This window comes from Sarcophilus harrisii, chromosome 2 (genome assembly GCF_902635505.1).
Source record: "Sarcophilus harrisii chromosome 2, mSarHar1.11, whole genome shotgun sequence".
NCBI classification, from domain to species: Eukaryota; Metazoa; Chordata; class Mammalia; order Dasyuromorphia; family Dasyuridae; genus Sarcophilus; species Sarcophilus harrisii.
Genome location: NC_045427.1, coordinates 54,430,043 through 54,449,950, shown reverse-complemented (window position 1 = coordinate 54,449,950; position 19,908 = coordinate 54,430,043). Strand labels below are relative to the sequence as shown.

The 19,908-nt window shown below is 45.6% G+C and overlaps 1 protein-coding gene across 3 annotated transcripts; it reads right to left on the bottom strand.

Annotated features, from left to right (window-relative positions):
• Nucleotides 1-3,600: 3,600 nt before the first annotated feature.
• Nucleotides 3,601-16,305, bottom strand: TAF1C (TATA-box binding protein associated factor, RNA polymerase I subunit C). Of its 3 annotated transcripts, none has more exons than XM_031950209.1 (15): nt 16,237-16,305; nt 11,196-11,365; nt 10,400-10,493; nt 8,515-8,612; nt 8,332-8,421; nt 8,154-8,227; nt 7,554-7,792; nt 7,208-7,324; nt 6,964-7,081; nt 6,806-6,877; nt 6,533-6,668; nt 6,291-6,434; nt 5,999-6,173; nt 5,775-5,912; nt 3,601-5,681 (listed from the first exon to the last, which is right to left on the bottom strand). In XM_031950209.1, the coding sequence occupies exons 2-15, from the start codon at nt 11,334-11,336 to the stop codon at nt 4,525-4,527; spliced, it is 2,793 nt and encodes a 930-aa protein (XP_031806069.1). In that variant the 5' UTR covers nt 11,337-11,365; nt 16,237-16,305; the 3' UTR covers nt 3,601-4,524. The 3 variants fall into 3 exon arrangements, with proteins under 3 accessions (XP_031806069.1, XP_031806070.1, XP_031806068.1); XM_031950210.1 differs by having other exon boundaries at nt 5,775-5,909; XM_031950208.1 differs by having other exon boundaries at nt 5,775-5,909; nt 6,964-7,324.
• Between the last annotated feature and the right edge of the window lie 3,603 nt (nt 16,306-19,908).

Here is a 19,908-nt window from a genome sequence, read left to right as displayed (position 1 = left end):
CCTACTTCCGCCTATATAAATGATTGGCATAGATGGCATACTTAACAAATGTGTAGCACTGGGTGCCAGGGCAGCTGACTCTTCCCCTCCACAGCCAATCAGTTACCAAACTTAGTCCCCATCTCTCCACTCGCCCAACTTCCAGGTCAGACCTTAATTGCTTCTCAACTGAACCAGCGCAAAAACCTCACCACTGGTCTTTCAGCTTCAGTCCTTTCTGTTCTTCAAACTGTCATCTACATGGGGCCCCCACATGGGGCCTCCCACGTTCCAGAGTGCAGCTAGAATCAGAGCAAATGTAGTTCCTGGGTAACTGATGGGAAAAACTGTGTGTGTGGTCTTCTAAGTCAATAATGCAGCCACAGGGATCCTTACGTGGGGTTTTGGGGATCCCATTTTTATTTGAATTTGATACCACTAACTTACTGGCTGCATTATTGATACTTCTAGGACATAATTCTGGTATCTCTCTCCTACTCAAAAAATCTCCAATGGCTCCCTACTGTCTACTATACTAGTCTAGTAAAATCCCAAGTTTCCTTCAAAGAACAGCTTAGTTTAGCCTCCTACACGAGGCCCTTCCTGATCACATTAATAGTATTTCTTGAAATTACACTATATTTGAGGACATCCAGGTGGTGTAGTGAAATGAACACTGGAGTCAGGAAGACCTGAGTTCAAATCCAGCCTCAAGACACTTACTAGATATGTGACCCTAGGCAAGTGACAATTGAAATTGCTTCCAAAAAAAAGAAAAATTACCTTGTATATATTTTGCATTTATGTATATGTATAAATGTATCTCCCTGCCCATAGAATAATACCATGTTCTTTATAGAGGAGGGCCTTTTTCCTTTTGGTCCTCTTTTATTCATCATGCAAAGGAGGATAAATAGAAGGATAAAGAACATTGATGTATACAATAAAAGCTTTGGTTGGAGAAGTTGAGGATGTTCCTCCTGGAAAAGAAAAGACTTTTGGTGGGGGGAAGGAGGAAGATATTAATAGGGGGGATAATCATGTCTGTATTCAGACTTTCTCTGCTTGATCCCAGAGGGCAGAGCTAGGAACTCTGTGGGTTATATGTAGGAAAATCTTCCTGATGAGTTATCCAAAAGTAGAATGGACTGCCCTAGGAGACAGCAAATTGCTTTCCATTAGGGATCTCCAGAGGAAGGCTGGGTAAACACTGTTCACTTCTATAGCAGATTGGATTCTTTTTCACACGTGGCCTCTGAGACACTCAATTTATAGATCCTATAATTGTGCTTCATGAAATTGGATTTAAAAGGACACATTGAAATTCAATATGCAAAGATGGATGATGATTCAGCATTTCCAATCAGGTACTTTTTAGATTCTGGATATCAAAATTCAGGAGGGGTAGTATGGCAGAGTAGAATGGAGCACTAGATTTGGAACTAGGTTCAAATCTCACCACCACCACCTACTAGTACTATGACTTTGTAGGCAAGTCATTTAACTTCTATGAGCCTCATCTTTAATGTGGTTGGATTAAATGACAATTCAGGTCTCCGCCACTTCAAACTCTGATACATTTAATGCAGTTATTTTTCCCATCTTATTTTCTTTCTTTCTTTGGAAGCATTGCTTTTCCTATTGTAAGTTATATGTATGTTACGTATATGTAAATTATAATTTATAGAATTATTTTATTTTTGGTAATAACCTATTTTGTCTAATGAGAATTTATTGTCCTATATTGGCCATTCTTGGTGTCTGTGCAAATTTTTCTTTGCTCAGTTCCAGTCCACTGAGATGGCAGATCTACATGCCCTTTATTAGAACTTTTTACACTAGCTTACCCTAAATGCTTCTCTTTGGACCATTCACAAAAAGAGAGGAGAGGATAGAGAAACAATCTTTTGATGTTCACACCCTGAAATGGAGGTACTATGATTATTGCAACCACTTTTCTCCCAACTCTGCTTCTTAAATCTAGGATGGAACTAAGGACAACACTCCCTCATGTTTATTGCTACTCAGTTCTGGCAATGTCTCTCTTTTTTATTAAATTTTTTCAATGTCTCTTTATTATTTTTTTCCCCAACTTTACGACTGATAAAATTATAGAATACATCCAACCAGAATTTATTGTATTATATAGTATAAAGAATGGCTATAAACTATTTTGCCAATTTTCTTGACTTTTTATTGAATGATTCTCTTCCCTTTAGAAGTTTTATTTCTTTAAAGATTGAATAACTTCATTAGGTTGAAGAATCAATTACCCACTATTGCTATAAGAAAAAAAAATTGAGAATGTATAGGTTGATCAGAAGCCAGAAATTACCAAATCAATCAAAAAGTACATATTAAAACATCTTCCATGTGCTCAGCAAAGTACTAGGCACTGGGGATACAAAGACAAAAATGGAAAAAATTGCTGCTCTAAAAGGCGCTTATATTCTATTGGGAAAGAGAGACTAACCATTTTTTTTAAAGCTTTTATAAAGGTATCTTTACTAAAAAAGATGTATCAAGAAGTTACAAAACATTCCTCCAACATCGGGGTCACACTAAACTATATCACCTCCATCAGCTAAAAGCCTTTGTCACAGTGAAGATAGGAGCCTCCCAGAATAGTTGTGGGGATCAAATAATACATGTGGCATATTAAGCATTAGTAAATGCTTAGATTGTTCAGTTGTGTCTGGCTCTAGGATGACCTCCATGGGATTTTCTTGACAAAGATAATGGACCGATTCGTCATTTCTTTCTCCAATGTGTCACCAGTTTACAGATGAGGAACAGAGGCAAACAGGGCTGGATCTGAACTTGGATCTATTGTAATAAATGTTAAGCTATATCTAGAATTCTATTATTCAAGAAACATGACCTAAAATAAAATGTTTAACTTGCTCAAATACACATCAAGATGAGTTACCTTATTCTTGCTGCCTTGAATCTCATTTGCCACTTCTCGGTTTACACACAGTTATCTCAGATTCTGTAATTTTCCACATGGGTTTGGCATTTCACTAGCTAAAATGTTTACTAGCTTTGAGATTTTATTGGGGCCTCTTCCTACCAAAACATCTCAGTTCATATTAATGTAGTTGCATTTATGTGTTCCTAGGTTTCATTTCTAATTTTTATCGGTTCCTTTTTTATACATTATTTCCCAATATTCCCCCAAATCATCTCCCCTTTCCCATTACTACTACTCTTGGAGTTTGCTGCTCCTTCAAGTTGCCTATATCAGGTCAGTATTTAATTCCATCTCCTTTGCTCTCCCCCCTGTTCTGGGCTCTCACATTTCCCCTTCCCTTCTCCATGGCAGGAGAACAGCAAGAGCAGTGAAGACATAAACCAAAAAAACAAGCAATAGAATACATAGGCAACATTCAAAGCCCAAAATCCTCAACTTCTCGATGAGATAGTCCATCAGGACCAAGGCTGGTTGTTGCACACATCACCAAAGATGAGCCCTTTCCAGTTTCCTGCAATTAATCTTAACTCTTGACATTTTCACTTAGCTGTATGTTATATAGTACCAAGCATTTTTATGCATTTTGCATTTACTTGAGAATTTTTCATCAGATCACTTATAAAAAAAAAAAGTTCTGCAACACGAGATTAATCAGCAAGTATTTGGTACTCTTTATTGGAAGACACTGAAAAATATAAATAGGTATAAGGCCTCTGGATTTAAGGGTTCCAGAAAATTGTGTTTTATCTTTTGGCTCTTCACCGACTTCCCTACAAAATTATTCCACATGACAAAGTGATTTCTTTAAATTCTATATAGCTCCTTGCATATACCTCACCTCTTCCCTGTTAGTTTATGGTGAGGTCCGATGAGTACATATGGGCAGATTAAACATCAAGAGATTGATGGACTGGTTAGCTGCCCAAATCTGAAAATTGTACTATGGGGAGTTGGAGTCCATTAGTCTGAAGGTCATAGATTATTTTGAAAAAGCGCGTTAGCTAACAATTTTAAAGGCTGAGTTAGAAAGTTAAGTTGCTACCAATGCAGAAACCTGAGACAGCAGGCAAAAGATGGCTCGTTCACACTCAAGTCTTCAAAGTCTCTATTTCAAATATTTTCCCTGATGAAATTGAGACTCTGCTCGAGGCTAAGGGTCACCCTTTTTAAGTACTTCACACACTGGTTCATGGGCACCAGGATGCTCAATATAATGGTCCGTCTCCCCCAGGGAGAGAGTTCCCATTTGGTGCTGGCCATTGTAAAATAGTTTCAGTAATTAGTAGAAAATGTCAGCACCAGGGCATAGAAAGGGTAGGGTCCCTTCTGGTGATTTTCCATTAAACAGACTAGATTTGAACTTTTTCTGAAAATTCCCCCCAAAAGCTCATAGAACGAACTTTGATAATTGAGGTAGAATAGGGTAATGATCTTTGACACCTGTGTAAATTCTTTTGGGCCCCAGTTTCCTCATCTGTAAAATGAGGTTGGACTAGATCCCTTCTAGTCCCAAATTACAATCCTATGAGATTCAGGGATTTCTGAGGATCCTAAGATCCACAAAAAAGTCCTTAGAAGCCCATGCGGGGCTTCTTCCTGAGGGGCTGTGAGCCTGCAAGGGAAGGAGTGTGTCGGGAGGGCAGTTTCTGGATGCTTGAATTCTGGGAGTGGAACACAGAGTTGAACGCTGGTTCAGGGGAGTAGAGGCTCTGACTGTTTGGATTTTGAGAGTAGAGGCTCTGACTGTTTGGATTTTGAGAGTAGAAGGCAGAGTAGCTCTCTGGGAGAGGAGAAAAGAGGGTCTGTGTCCTTGGATTCTGGGAGCATGGTACTGAACATTTCCCTGGCTCAGAAGTGGAGAGGCTCTGGCTGCTAGGATTCTGGAATTGGGGGATAGAGCAGTTTCCTGAGTCTGGAGAAGGGAGGACTGCAAGGTAGTCTCGAAGTGTCTGCCGCCGTTCTCGGGGTATATTTTTGACCCAGAGCTCCTGAGACAGCTCCAGAGACTGAGAAGTTTCAGACATCCTGTGGAGAGGGCTGGGAGTCTTTGGAGGATGAGGAAGGGGACTGTTGACGTCAGAGAAGTCAGAAGTAGATCTGACGGAAGAGAAAGAACTAGAGAGCTGAGTCCGCCTCTTCTCCCTCGACTGCCGCTTTCTAGGCAGCCGGCTGCCATCTCGTTGGCCATCCCACCAAATGGCTCCCTTCCTTTCCCAGGACGCTTCCAAACGTTCACTCAACTTGTCTTCCGTACCAAAGGGCTCGTGTGCAGGGGGTGGATCAGAGGGAGGGAGTGGGGCCAGGTCCCCTTGAAGCAGGAGCCGACCTTCGGCCATGGCGGCCCGCAGGCCCTCTTGGACCTTCCCTTTGTTTTCTTCCTTCAACCATCGGAGATGGTGTTGGGAGAAAGTAGGGGGTGTCCAAGAAGGGAGGGTTGGGGGAACCTGTAACAGGGTTTTCAGCCAACGGCGGCAACAAGCAACAGCCCGGGGCTTCCAGGAAACAGCGCTGGGCTCAGAAACTGTGCCCAAGGATGAGGTAGCAGAGGTCTGGCTGTGGGAATTGAGGCCTAAGTCCTCAGCGTGGTCAGTGGAAGGAGAGCCAGCACTTTCTGAACTGGTGTCTGGCTGCAGCCAGAGGCGCTGGTAAAAAACATCTCCAGCAGCGGAGAGCTGGAACAGCAGCATGGTGGGGCTGGGGCAACCTGGCGGTACAACAGCAGCCAAGCCTGGGGAAAGACGGGCAGAGGACCCCAAGCCTGAGCCACTTGCCCGGGACACCTTTGCCCCTCCCCGCTCCCACAGCGGGCCCCGCGGCGCACCTGTAAGGGGAGCCCTGAGGCGTTCCTGCAGCAGCTGCTGACCGTGGGGCTCCAGGACTGGAAAGCCAGGGAGGGAGTCAATGAGCGAAGGCAGAGACTGCGGCGGTGCCGCCAGCTGGGGGGTGCGACCGGACCCTACTATGCAGAGGGGAGAGCAGGGAGTCAGCCCGAGCTCCCACCCCAGCAGCGCCGCTTGCTCCCACTGGTCTTGGCCCGGATCTCACCTGAAAGATGCAGCATCCGCAGGTGGCCCCCGAGGCCTCCGAGCAGCAGGGGCAGGGGCGCTTCAGGGTAGGGCGGGGGCAGGAGCTGAGCCAGCAGCGGGGGAGACAGGAGCCCGTGGTTCCACTTCAGCAATGGCACGAGAGGTAAACGCTCATCCAGCAGGTAGAGGGAGAACTGAGGGTAACGAGACTCGGATCAGCTGGGCACGCTGCAGGCGTCCCCCAATGTCTGCCCCGGGGGGGGGGGGGGGGGGTCGGCGACGGGGGGGAGAAGGGGAGGAGTTTCACTTACCTGGGTACAGACGAGATGAAGGGTGGGACTCAGGGGGAGAGGATCGGGTGTCCCCAAGTACTGAGCCAACAAGACGCGCTCTCCTCGCTGACAGGAGGCTTCAGCCCCCACGCGGAAAAGGAGCTCACCGCAATCAGAGGGAGCCTGAGGGCAGAGCCACGGACAAGTCACATCCCTGTGCCCAGGAGCCCACCCCCCAATGGATGCCCCAATGCCTCCTCTCACGGGGACACCCCCAATACCCGGGCGTCCGCGAATCTGAGGCCAGTGCGGTCGGCGACAGTCAGCACCCGCGGGTGAGCTGTGAAGTCTGCCCAGCGCCACGAAGAGGGGTCCTTGAAGACGAAGGTCTCGGGGTCTTTGTGTATTTGCTGTAGCCTTGGGGAAAGGAGACTGCATCTCACTCTTCGTGGCCAACGGGAGGACAAGCACACACAAGATGCCCGGGCCCATTGAGGATAATGGCAGCCAGGCCGAGGAGGTCGGTCAGCTCTGGCCTGGGGGGTAAACATTACCCATGCTGGGGGCTCCACAGACACACAGCTCCCGAGCGAGTGCAGACTGCCAGCTCTCCGGGGAGGTGAGGGCTGCAGGGAACGGAGGAAGGAGATCAGCGTGGGGAGCCCTGTCCTCCCCTTCCACCTGTACTGGAGCCTCTGTATCCCAGGCTCACCTGAGGCTGATCCCGGTAGCTTCCTTTTCCATCTCCAGCACTTGCAGGGGCTCCGGAGGCCCTCGGTGTTCAAGCTTCCATAAAGCACAGTGATGGTCAGAGCGGACAGCCACCAGAGCTGAGGAGAGGATAAGGGTCAGCCGAAAGCAGGCAATACTCTCATGGCTGGGATGGGGGCAAGGAGCACCAGAAGCCACATCAGGAAAGCCAAGGAGTGGAAAACAGGCGGCTTTATGGGTCTCACCTTCTCCCTGGATTGTGCGAGTCACCACCTGCCGGACTGGTCCTCGGAGCAAGATGTGGCTTGGGTCCCCAAGGGCCTGGGGCTCGTTGGTGGGAGACAGTTTTACCTTCTGGAAGTCTGAGCAGCCAGCTAAGGAAGTCTTAAAGGGTCAAGGTCGAGAAGGGCTCTTTGAAACCATCTCGTCTAAACTACTTTAATGGAGCCCCAGCCTAGGTATTTGGAGCAGATTCAGCCCACACATCTAGCCAGCTCCCTTCAAGCTCATTAGCCCCAGAGTTGCTCCTTCCCAGTTCTCCTTTATCCCTACCCTTCCCCCTCAGCCAGTTTCCTCCCAGCAGAAGGATACTCAGCTGGTCGTGGGCTCGGCCAGTAGGGTAGACCAGCTGGCCATGGTGGGGTTTGGCCCCTGGAACCCAACCAAGAGCCCCGCCTGTAGAAGCTTCATCCAGGAGCAGCCTCTTCCAGCGTGTCTCCAGCTCCTCATGCAGCAGCCCCCCAAGCAGATTTTCTACTTCCTCTCCCAGCACCGTGCCCCCCAGCAGAGAGAACCTTCGCTGACGGGTACTCAGGTGGGCCCAGGGGCACCTGGGAGAGGAAACAGTCTATTGAAAACAATATCTGATCACCATTCCAAGACACAGAAAGGATCAAAGCACATTTCTTACATCAATCTTTTAAAGTTGGTTGTATAAAGATTTTTACCCCCATTTTATAAATGACAAAACTGAGGCTCAGAGTTATACAACTTATGTCAGAGTTGGGACTCAAACCCAGGTCCTCTGACTCCAAATCCAGGACTTCCATTGTACTTACTGAGATAGCACTGGAAGGTGACCAGGAGTTAATGGTGGAGGGAAAATTTTGGTCCCACTTCCCAACTTTCCCTTCTTCCTAATCTTAAAATCACTTAATACCCCTCCCCTTTTCTTTTCCATGGGTCACTTGCCCCTTGGGTTGGTATCCATTGAGGTCCCGGAGCAACCATTCTGTATTCATCACCATTTTGTTCTTGCGGGATTTCTAAAGAGAAAGCTTTAGTTACTTCCTACTTCTGGTTAACGGGCTGTCACCTCCCCATGTCATCAAGTGACCAATTTTATCAGCTGTCCAGTGATCAAACTTACCTTTTTTTCTCCCAGGTTAAAATTCTCCTGCAGCAGCATTCCTAAGGGCCCAAAGGCAATGTCTCCATGATCCCACAAGAAATGGTTAAGCTGACAAGGGGATAGAGATAAGGGCAGTGATCACTAATCACAGACCAAGATCAGCACACAGAGTAATCCTTCAAAGACCCACTGCCCACTTACCTGCTCTATAACATCTATTGTGGCTTTGGCCCTAGCTGGTTGCTTCACTCTCCCCCGAAAGAGCAGATCTTGGGACATTAGTTCAGGATCCCAAGGATCTGAAAGGAAAATTAGGGAAAGAAGGAGCCCAAGGTTCTTGGTGAAGGGACTTGGGTTGGGTGGGAAGTTTGAGAATTAAGTTTAAGAGGAAGTAAAAAAATAGATAAATGTCCAGAAGGCAATCTTAAGAACCTTGGAGGAGAATCCTTCTAATTCCTTGTCCATGAAATGTGTATGTCTGATAACGCTGAGTTTTGAGGTAAGAGCTTGCAGTCCAAACAGCTGCTGATAAATGAAGTTTCCATAGAGGGAACTTTAGGCTGGGTTCCTGGGTCCTAATAGGTAGGGGTGGCAGGCTACAAATGTATATCCCCAAAGAGATAAACAAAAAAGGACCTAAAAAATACTAATTACAAAAAATACTAATACCAGCTCTTTTCTAAGAGCAAAAATTAGAAATTGAGGGAATGTCCGTCAACTGGGAAATGACTGAATAAAATACTGTATGTAATTATCATGGAATACTATTGTGCTTTAAGAAATGAAGAGCAGGTACATACCCTTTGATCCAGCAGTGCTACTACTGGGCTTATATCCCCAAGAAATACTAAAGAAGGGAAAGGGAGCTGTATGTGCCAAAATGTTTATGGCAGCTCTGTTTGTAGTGGCCAGAAGCTGGAAACTGAGTGGATGCCCATCAATTGGAGAATAGTTGGGTAAATTGTGGTATATGAATGTTATGAAATATTATTGTTCTATAAGAAATGACCAACAGGAAGAATACAGAGAGGCCTGGAGAGACTTACAAGAACTCATGCTAAGTGAAATGAGCAGAACCAGAAGATCTTTATATACTTCAACGATACTGTATGAGGATGTATTCTGAAGGAAGTGAATTTCTTCGACAAAGAGAAGATCTAACTCAGTTCCAATTGATCAATGATGGACAGAAGCAGCTACACCCAGAGAAGGAACACTGGGAAATGAATGTAAACTGTATTTTTGTTTTTCTTCCCGGGTTATTTTTATCTTCTGAATCCAATTCTTGTGCAACAAGAGAACTGTTCGGTTCTGCACACATACATTGTATCTAGGACATACTATAACATGTTTAACATGTATGAGACTGCCTGTCATCTAGGGGAGGGGGTGGAGGGAGGGAGGGGGAAAAGTCAGAACAGAAGTGAGTGCAAGGGATAATGTTGTAAAAAATTACCCAGGCATGGGCTCTGTTAATAAAAAAGCTATAATGGAAAAAAAAAAAAAAAATGAAGAGCAGGATGCTCTCAGAAAAACATGGAAAGACTTCCATAAACTAATACAAAGTGAAATGTACTGTGTATACAAAGTAACATCAATATTGTAATGGATCAGCATAACTATTCTCAGCAATACAATGATCAAAGACAACTCTGAAGGACTTATGAAAAATGCTATCCATACCCAGAGAAAGAACTGATGGTGTCAGAAAGGCGATTGAAGCATACTAGCATACTTTTTTTTTTTAATTTTTTTTCCTTGAGGTGTGTTGGTTTTTTGCTTTTTTTTGGGGGGGGGGAAGATTAGTCTGTTTTCTTTTATAACATGGAAATATTTTGCATGATTACACATGTTTAATCTATATCAAATTGCTTGCATTCTCAATGGGGAGGGAAGAAGGGAAAGAAGTTGGAACTCAAAAGTTTTAAAATGAATGTTAAAAATTGTTTTTAAATGTAATTGGAGAAAAATCAAATACTAAATAAATTTTTTTTAAAAGGGGGTCCCGGAAGAGAGAACCTAAGGAAATGTTGTCAGAAAATAGCAAGTAGGTTTGGGTAAGAAACAGCAAAATGGGCCTCCTCACCAGCACCAGGGAGCAGGAAGGGCAGGGGTCCAGGAGTGTCAGATTTCCATCTTCCCCACTTTGTCACATAGGATGCTTCATGCTGGGGGTTAATCTGAGAGACAAGGAAAGGGTCCTTTAGTCCACTCCCATATTATTAAGGTTAATCTCCATTTTGTGAGGGAGTATGATATGGTGATGAGACCACAGGTTTTGGGATCAGAGCACCTGGATTCCCATACCATCTTTGATGCTTATTCCATGTGTGACCTGGAAGAAACTATCTTATCTTTCTGGGTCTCAGTTTCCTCATCTGTAAAATGAGATGGCTGCACTCAATGGCTTCTGAGGTCCTTCGTACTTCTAAATCGAGAGACCTGGGATCCATTCAGTTCTTGTGAATTAAAACGGGCTCTTCCTGGCTAAGCCAGGACTTAGCTCTTAAAGGACAGCTTTTTTAGCTCTTTTAAATCTAAATCCTCCCTGTTCCTCTAGGGAAGGTATAAGCCAGTGATGAGTTTGGAGTCAGCTTTGACACTTAGTGGGCCACTTCCTGACTGTGTGACTTTGGATTAATCACTTCCTCTCACAGTCAGAGTCCTCATTTGTAAAAGAAATTAGATCTCAGAGGTTCTGGACCAAATCTATAATCCCAGGGGATACAGGGAAGGCTCCTCAAGTTAAGTGTCTGGGACTTCAAGTGTCCCCAAGTCAAGAGACATCCCTCAATCTGAGCAGCAGTGAATAAATTGGTTTGTGCCATCTAATAACTGGCCAGGCAACAGTTCCCCAGAAAAGACACCAAGGCTGCTCCTACCGATGGATCCTGGGTCTGGGGGGGCTTCAGCAACTGCATGTAGTCACTCCAAGCAGGGGCCAGATAAGAGGCAGGGGAATCACTCAGGCCAGGGGGACCAGGCAGAAAGAACGTGGGAAAGAGATTGTCAGGGAAATCCATCTGTATGCCCAATTCTTCAATCTCAGTTTCTGTGAAACAAAGATAAGGACACATTTTCTTTCTCTGATCAATGGGAACTGGCAAAGAACTTTTTGGAGCCACAAATCTCCAGAAGAAGGGGCAACAATGTAATCTACTGGGAATAAAAAAAAAATTCAAAGGCAAATCTGTCCTTGGCAATATTCTTGGTCCCAAGAGTCCACTGGTTGGGCTTATATGCTGAAGATTTTTGTTAACCCCCTGAAGCAGTTAATTCATATATTCATTCATTCAGCAGCTATCTCTTAAGCATCTAACACAGGCAGTGCACCATGCCATTCTTAGAGGGAGAAATGATTAAATAAGATCTGGTTGTTGCTCTCATGAAATTCAGTCTAGGATATGACATAAAGGTAATTAAAATGCAAAATATTGAATAAGTGCATTAAGAGGTGCAAAGTGTTATCTATATTCCAAGGGGGAAAGTCATCCTCTACTTGGGAGATTAACAACAACCCTGCCTCATCATCTGCCTGCTTTCCTCCTGCTGCTGAATAGAATAGGAAGTGGTTAGAAAACTCTGCAGACAGGGTCTACTTCAGATTTTTGCAGCTAAACTCAAACGGGTTTTTAAGACCCGTTTTTGTTACTATAGTTCAGTTGTGTCCAATGTACCCAATTTGGGATTTTCTTGGCAAAGATAACCAGTTTGCTATTTCCTTCTCCAGGTCATGGGTCATTTGACAGATGAGTAAACTGAGGCAAACTAGGTTAAATGATTTGCTCAGGATCACATAGCTAATAAGTGTCTGTGGTCAGATTTGAATTCAGCAAGATGAGTCTTCTTGAGACTCCAGGCCTGGCACTCTGTCCACTGTGCCAACCAGCTGTCCCAATGCAGCAAGACAATCCTTTAAAATCATTCCTGATTGTCTATCCCATTCCTGGTTGACTGTTCCAAACCTTTTCTTCTTTTCTCCAGCTTCTCAGCCCTTTTCCAATCCCTTTCAATTGAGGCTGAAAAAACTGAGGCTATTCCCATACTCCCAAGCTCTTCTCCCCATCTCACATTCTTTCAACAACTATCCTCATTCTATGCTCCTTCACTCCAGTCTTGGATGAAGAAGAAACCCTTCTTGTCAAGGCAACTCTTTTTTTTTAATCCCATCCTCTTCTGTCTTCTCCAGCTTAGTGATCCCCACTACCAGTCCATTCTAGCTAATTTTAAATTGCTGCCTATTTCTCTGCTTCTTCCCTACTGTCAACAAACTCTCCCGAGTCTCCCTCAGTCTTATAAAACTCTACCTATTCTTAGGGGTCCTACTATCCTTGCAATCACCCTATCTCCTCAGCTAATCTTCTGGAGAGCCGTCTACCCTCAGGGATTATTTCCTCTCCTCTCACTTCTTAACTCTACCATGTAGTTCTAAGGCCTCATCATTTCACTAAAATAATTTACCAAAATTACTGAAAATTTCTTCAATGCCAGATTTAACAGCTTTTTCTCAGTCCTCATCCACTTTGGCCTCTCTGCAGCCTTTGGCACTATTTACCATCTTCTAGAGATTCGTTCCTTCTATTCCCTTTGCTTCTTCTCCTACTTTTCTAACCATTTCTTTTCGGTATCCTTTGCTGAAGGATCACCCATCAAATAACCACTAACTGCAGTGTTCCCCAAGGCTCTATGTTTGAGTTTCTTTTCTTTCTAATTTGGTGCTCCCAATTCCCATGGGTTTAAAGACCAATGTCTTAAGCATTATATTCCTAGAATGGAAGATGGCTCGGTAACTAGTGAAACCCGAGTTCAAATATACTTTTAAACAGGTACTAACCATGTAATCCTGGGCAAGTCATTTTCCTCTATTTGCTATAATCCACTGGAGAAGGAATTCGCAAACCACTCCAGTATTTTTGCCAAGAAAACCTAAAGAACTGTGGTCCACTCACAAGGAGTTAGATGACTGAATAGTGGAACTTCTTGTGGAATGGAAAGTTGTTTATGGAATTAAGTGATCCAGTCTGGGGGAAGCACAGAATGATGATAATATTATGTGACCCAATCCCTGCACAGCTGAAGTGGAATGGTGAAAGTCAATAACAGCGAAGAATTGAGAGGTCAGGAAGTGAGAATAAATGACCAAGTTGGAGGAACCAACCAATTTAAGAGATGAATCAGGCTGGAGCATGCCTGAAGAAGGGAAGACTCTTGACATATCCAGGGAGATTGGGGCTAAATAGAACCTGGGTTACATTCTATCCAGAACAAGTGTGATCGAGACTGCTAATGCGGAAGAAATCGGTGAGATGGGGAAACAAGTGGAATCAAGTATGCATTTATTATGTGTCTATGAAACGTCAAGCAAGCACTGGGCTAAGAACTGGGGGTCCTAAAAAAAAACAAGGTAAAAGTCCCTGCTTGTAAGGATCTCAGAGACTAACGGGGAAGACAATTTGCCGGCTCTAAGAGAAAGACAGAGACAGAGAAAACCAATATAAAGTTAATGGGTGAGGCGACTTGCCAAATGAGAAAGAGAGAAAGAGAGAGAGAGAGAGAGAGAGAGAGAGAGAAAATGAGATAGAGAGAGACAGAGAGAGAGAGAGAGAGAATGAGATAGAGAGAGAGAGAGAGAGAGAGAGAGAGAGAGAGAGACAGCGCCGAAAAGAGAGAGAGAGAGAGAGAGAGAGAGAGAGAGAGAGAGAGAGAGAAAGAGAGAGAGAGAGAAAGCGCCGAAAAGACAGAGAGAGAGAGACAGCGCCGAAAAGACAGAGAGACAGAGAGAGAGATAGAGACAGAGAGAGAGAGAGACAGCGCCGAAAAGAGAGAGAGACAGAGAGAGAGAGAGAGACAGCGCCGAAAAGAGAAAGACAGAGAGAGACAGCGGAAAAGAGAGAGAGAGAGAGAGAGAGAGAGAGAGAGAAAGCGCCGAAAAGACAGAGAGACAGAGAGAGAGACAGCGCCGAAAAGAGAGAGAGAGAGAAAGAGAGAGAGAGAGAATGAGATAGAGAGAGAGAGAAGAGAGAGAGAGAGAGAGAGAATGAGATAGAGAGAGAGAGAGAGAGACAGCGCCGAAAAGAGAGAGAGAGAGAAAGAGAGAGAGAAAGCGCCGAAAAGACAGAGAGAGACAGGGAGACAGCGCCGAAAAGACAGAGAGAGAGAATGAGATAGAGAGGGAGAGAATGAGATAGATAGATAGAGAGAGAGAGAGAGAGAGAGAGAGAGACAAAAGAGAGAGAGACAGAGAGAGAGAGCGAAGACAGAGAGAGAGAGAGAGAGAGAGAGAGAGAGAGAGAGCCTAAGACAGAGAGAGACAGAGAGAGAGAGAGAGAGAGAGAAAGCGCCGAAAAGACAGAGAGAGAGAGACAGCGCCGAAAAGAGAGAGAGAGAGAGAGAGAGAGAGAGAAAGCGCCGAAAAGACAGAGAGAGAGAGACAGCGCCGAAAAGAGAGAGAGACAGAGAGAGAGAGAGAAAGCGCTAAACGAACAGAGAGAAGAGAGAGAGAGAGGCGAAAAAAGAGAGAGAGAGAGAGAGAGAGAAAGAAGAAGAGAAGAGACAGCCAAAGAGAGAGAGAGAGAGAGAGAGAGAAGCCGAGAAGAGAGAGACAGAGAGAGAGAGAAGCCTGAAAAGAGAGAGAGAGCAGAAAGAGAGAGAGAGACAGAAGAGAGAGAGACAGCGGAAGAGAAGAAGAAAGAGAGAGAGAGAGAGAGAGAGAGAGAGAGAGAGCGCCGAAAAGACAGAGAGAGACAGAGAGAGAGAGACAGCGCCGAAAAGAGAGAGAGAGAGAGCAGAGAGAAGAGAGAATAGATGAGAGAGAGACGCAGAGAAGAGCAGAGAGAGAGGAAGAGAAGAGAGAGAGAGAGACAGCGCCGAAAGAGAGAGAGTAGAAACAGAGAGAAAGAAACGCAGAAGACATAGAGAGACAGGGTGAGCGCGCGACAGGAGGAGACAGAGAAGAGAGGCGAGCTGAGATCAGAGGAGACAGCCCAGCAGAGGAGAGAGAGGCAATGCCGCAGCAGGAGGCAGAGGGAGGGAGACGAGAGAAGCCCAAGGACAGAGGGACAGCCGGAGAAGGGCCACGAGGGAGGCGAGACGGGAGAGCGGCCTGAGAAGCCCAGGAGCCGAGCCTCGCCCACGACTCCCGAAAGAGAGCGGCAGAGAGAGAGAGAGCACACCCGAGCCCAGCTTAAAAGACGCCAACCGAGGAGGTAGACCCACGCCCTAAAGGCGAGAGACAGAGAGAGCGGGAACGCGGGCCAAACCGACAGGAGGAGGAGAGACGCTAAAGAGGGGCGGAGAGAGAGAGCGACTCACTAAAAGACCGAGCCTACGCGGGAAAGAGAGAAAGATGACGCCGCCTGAAAAAGAGGAGCCACAGTATTGCAGAGGAAAAGGCTGGAGCCAAAGCCAAGAGGCAGCTGAGTGAGACGGACGAGAGGAGTTGAGGAGGAACAGTGGGCCGAAACCGGGCCAGGCGGAACGGGGAAGGCGACACTGCTGAGGGAAGCCAGAGCGAGAAACCGAGAAGCCGGCCGGGAAAGGCGGTCGAAGAGGAGGCCGGCGCCAAAGGCCCAGCTGAGAAAGAGGGGGGGCCCCCCGGGGGGGGCGGGAAGGAGGGCGCCCCGAAAAGCGGGGGAAAAACCCCCTCGGGGAGGTTACTGGGAAAACCACCGTTTGTTCCCGCTCCCAAGCTGGGGAAAAGGCCCGAAAAAGTTTTCCCAGGCAGGGCCCTTTTGAAAGGCGGCCAGAGGGGGTTTGTCCCTCCCCAGGGGAGCCCGGGGGAAGGAACGAACTCCAAGCGAGGGCTACAGCCAGGCGAGGGGCCCGAGCGCGGCAGTGTGGGGGCGGCGCGGGAGGATGCCCAGGACGCCCTGCGCCTCCCACGTCTCTCCGGACACAAGCCCGAGCGGGGAGGAAGGCACTTACCCGCCGCCCCGCGGCTCGGCGGCAGCTCCGGGGCTCAGACCCCGGCCCAGGCTGCCCCGCGAAGCGGCTGGAGAACACTGCCCCATCGTGGGGAGGCTTCGGAGCTGGGCGCGGGGCCTGAGCCGCGCCCCTCCCGCTTCCGCCTCTCGCCTACTTTCTCCCGGTCCGTAAAGGGGGGATCAATGGCCCCGGCCCTGAAGACAAGGGAGCCACCCAGCCCTCTCCATCTGCAAGTTGGAAACGGCGGCCGCGAGTCCGAACCGCGAGGGCAGCCCGTCCCATCGGCGCCCACGGCGGGCTCACAAGACACCCGAGAGCGGACACGTGGGGGCCGAAACCGGAACCCAGGCGGAACCGGGGGAATGACGCGTCACTCACTGCGCATGTGCGGGAAGACTCCCAGAGTCCGAGCCTCAAACTCAAGCACCGGAAGTCCTGCGCCGGGAAAGATGGCGGCCTTACGAAAGATGGCGGCCTCCTTGGTCCCATGTCTTAAATAGGAGCCGCCATTATCCTCGAGGAAATTTAGGGTTGGTCCCGCCCCCTTAATCAGCCGCGTGGACGGTGGCCCGCGAGGGCCATTCCGAGGCCCCGGGAGAAACGCGGAGCTGGAGAGGAGGAGCTTCCTTGTGGGCGGGGCAGGATGCTCTGACTCTTTTAAACTGTACCGACAGCGTTCCGTCACCTTCTGTTCCTGCTCGCTTTGCTGTTGCAAAGCGCCTTTAGAATCATCAAGTCATTATCTCATCCTGTGCAGAAATTGTGCCCGTTTTGCAAATGGGAAAACCGGCTCGAGAGGAGAGATTTGTCCAAAGTCGCTAAGACCAGGCTAGATCTGGAGGTGGCGGGGACGGGAGGGAGCGGCGGCCAGGAGATTGTGAGCCCTTGAAGACAGGGACTTTTTTTTTTTTTTTTGCCATTGAAAGCCCAGGGTTTTAGCACAGAGCCCGACACACAGAAGGTCTTAATTTATTGACTGCTTTAATCCAAAGCCCTACCTTCATACCGCCTCTTTTCCTAAATGAGCCTCTTGAGAGAAGGGTCTCTTTAGTAACCCCAACAGTTAGTAACGCTCTTCATTCATTCGCGAAGCTACACACGGAAACTCGGACAGATTGTGAACTCCCGAAAGTAGGGGTTTTTTAAAGCCTTTCTTGTAAAGGCAGCTCGGCACAATGCCCAGCACTCTTAACAGTTAGCACTTGACAATGCTACTCGACTGACCAGAAACCAGGTTTCACGATTCCTATCTCTGTTCACTGTGTAGTCTTTACACAGTGTTAAGTCATTAGAGTTGATCTAATTTAGCCTGGTTCAGTATGATTGATCTGATCCTACGAGGAGATGTTATGGGCCAGAAGTGAAACACGGTACTAAGTACAACTGATAGAAACGATGCTTGTGTTCACACCTGTAGAGAGCTCATATTAGAAGAAGTATTTAAGTACTCATTGGAGTTCACACTTTTGGGAGATGCACAAAAGTTAACTTTTTAACTTTGTGAATTCACACCTCCTTTAATCCCTGCCTCCAGAAGGCAGAGTCAACCTTTTACACTCAGCATAAGTAGAGCTTCAGTGAGCCACTCAAGAGTTTTACTTCGGAACATTCCCAGGAGTCAGAGAGGAGCGCTCTGGGAGGAAGCTCACAAACCCTCTCTCGGAGGCAAGAGAGATTCATTCCATTTTCCACTTGGATGGCTGGGGGCTGAAGGACAAACCTTTAGATTTGGAGACATTTGGAGGGAGCTCTTGGAACCAAGCAGAAAGATAGGCCTCCAAGAAAAACTAACCGGGCTATTTTGGAGGAAGCAATAAAAGATCTGAACTTTTAGCACCTGGCTGCATTTTGGTGATTATTTACTTGTAACTGAAACTAAGGCTGCCTCCAGAAAACCTCCCCAAGAAACCTGCTCCCAGAGAAAACCATCATATTATTATTTTAAAGAAAAAGAATACCACAGTTCACGTTAGTAGTGTCTTGGACAAATCACTTTGTCATCGGACTTAAGTTTCCTCATCTGTAAAATGAAGGGATTGGATTAGATCAGGGGTTCTTAACCTGAGTCTCATGCCCCATATAAATAAATCAACATTTGTTATTAAAAGGTCCATGGATAGATTACAGGAGGTTCATGAATTTGCCTGAATATATATAATATATTATATATATCTTTATTTCAATATAATGGGTTTTTATATGTGATTATATTATTATATTAATTATAACATTTAATTATATAGTGTCTTTCATATTTAATGCAATTAAAAACACAATTCCCAGACAGGTTTCCTAGATTACATCAAACTGTCCCCAGAGTCCATAGAACCAAAAAAAAAAAAATGGAGAAATTTAGACTAAGTAATCTGAAATGGCCCTTTTAGTTCAGCTAGTTCATCAGGGAGAATAAATGAAGAGAAATTTTCTGAATGTTGCCAGAGGGCAACGTTCTTAAAGATCCCTGATTTTTTACTTAAGACCTGAATGATCTTGGATCAATAGTTTAATCCCTTATATCACAGTTTCTCCATCTGTAGAATGGGAAGAGGTTTGGCTAGCTATTGCTAACGTTCCAGACATCTCGGACATTATGTGACTGATGCCAAACTCTTGGGCCTTCCAGCTCTCAGGAAATTCCTCCCTTAGAAAGGAGCGGCTCGTCGCTTTGCTTAGCTCTTTTTTTTGCTTAGCTTTCATTCTTTTCCGGCACAAGAAAGAGAACTAAATATTAGGAACTTTCATATCATGAGAGCATGCATCTTAATTTACAAAGATTTTTTTTAAATGGTGACTATAAGCAACATTTTAATTATTATATATTTTTTTAACACTGGGATTGTTTTGGGTCATTGTATTGCTGAAAATAGCTCAGTTTATCATGGTGAATCATTGCACAGAGTTCTTGTTACTATATACAATGTTCTCCCTGTTAAGCTCACTTTACTCAGCATCAGTTCAGGTAAGTGCAGATTTTTCTGAAATCTGCCTGATCATCATTTCTTATAGAAAAATAGTATTCCATTACATTCACATACCACAATTTGTTCAGCCATTCCCCAGTTGATAGGTATCTCCTCAATTTTCAATATTTTACCACTTCAAAAAGCTGCTGCTTTTGCACATGTAGATTCTTTCCCCTTTTTAATGATCTTTGTAGAATACAGATCTAATGGTGGTACCACTGGATCAAAGGGTATGTGCAGTTTGGTTACCCTTTGGGCATAGCTCCAAATTGCTCTCCAGAATGGCTAGATCAGTTCACAATACCAACAATGCATTAATGTTCCAATTTTGCCATATTCTTTCCAACATTCAGCATTTTTATATGGTCATATTTAGAAAGGACAAATGATTTCGACAAGTGAAAAAAAAAACCAAACTTTTATACAGGATTTTAAAAGCTAAAATAAAAGGGAATTTATAAGTTTATGATTTGATGTTAAAGTAATGGACAGGCAAAAGCGTTTATCGAATAATGGAATCACATGATCAGATTTGCAATATTTGTTGATATAGTGAGTAAATGTAATAAAGTTAGATTGAAACATAGACTCCAAGCTGGTATTAACAGTGACCTGCATAATTGTTAATAAAGTGTATAAAGTTAATAAAGTCAGTAACGTCAGAGTAGGAAGGGCAGAAAAGTTTTGGTTGATTATACAGAGAAAGGTG

Coding starts and splice junctions, on each gene's coding strand:
- TAF1C (XM_031950208.1), bottom strand. CDS start 11,336: ATGGATTTCCCTGACAATCTCTTTCCCACGTTCTTTCTGCCTGGTCCC. Junction 8,422..8,514: donor CAATAGATGTTATAGAGCAG/GTAAGTGGGCAG, acceptor TCCCCTTGTCAG/CTTAACCATTTCTTGTGGGA. Junction 5,682..5,774: donor CCTCAGGGCTCCCCTTACAG/GTGCGCCGCGGG, acceptor GTCTTTCCCCAG/GCTTGGCTGCTGTTGTACCG.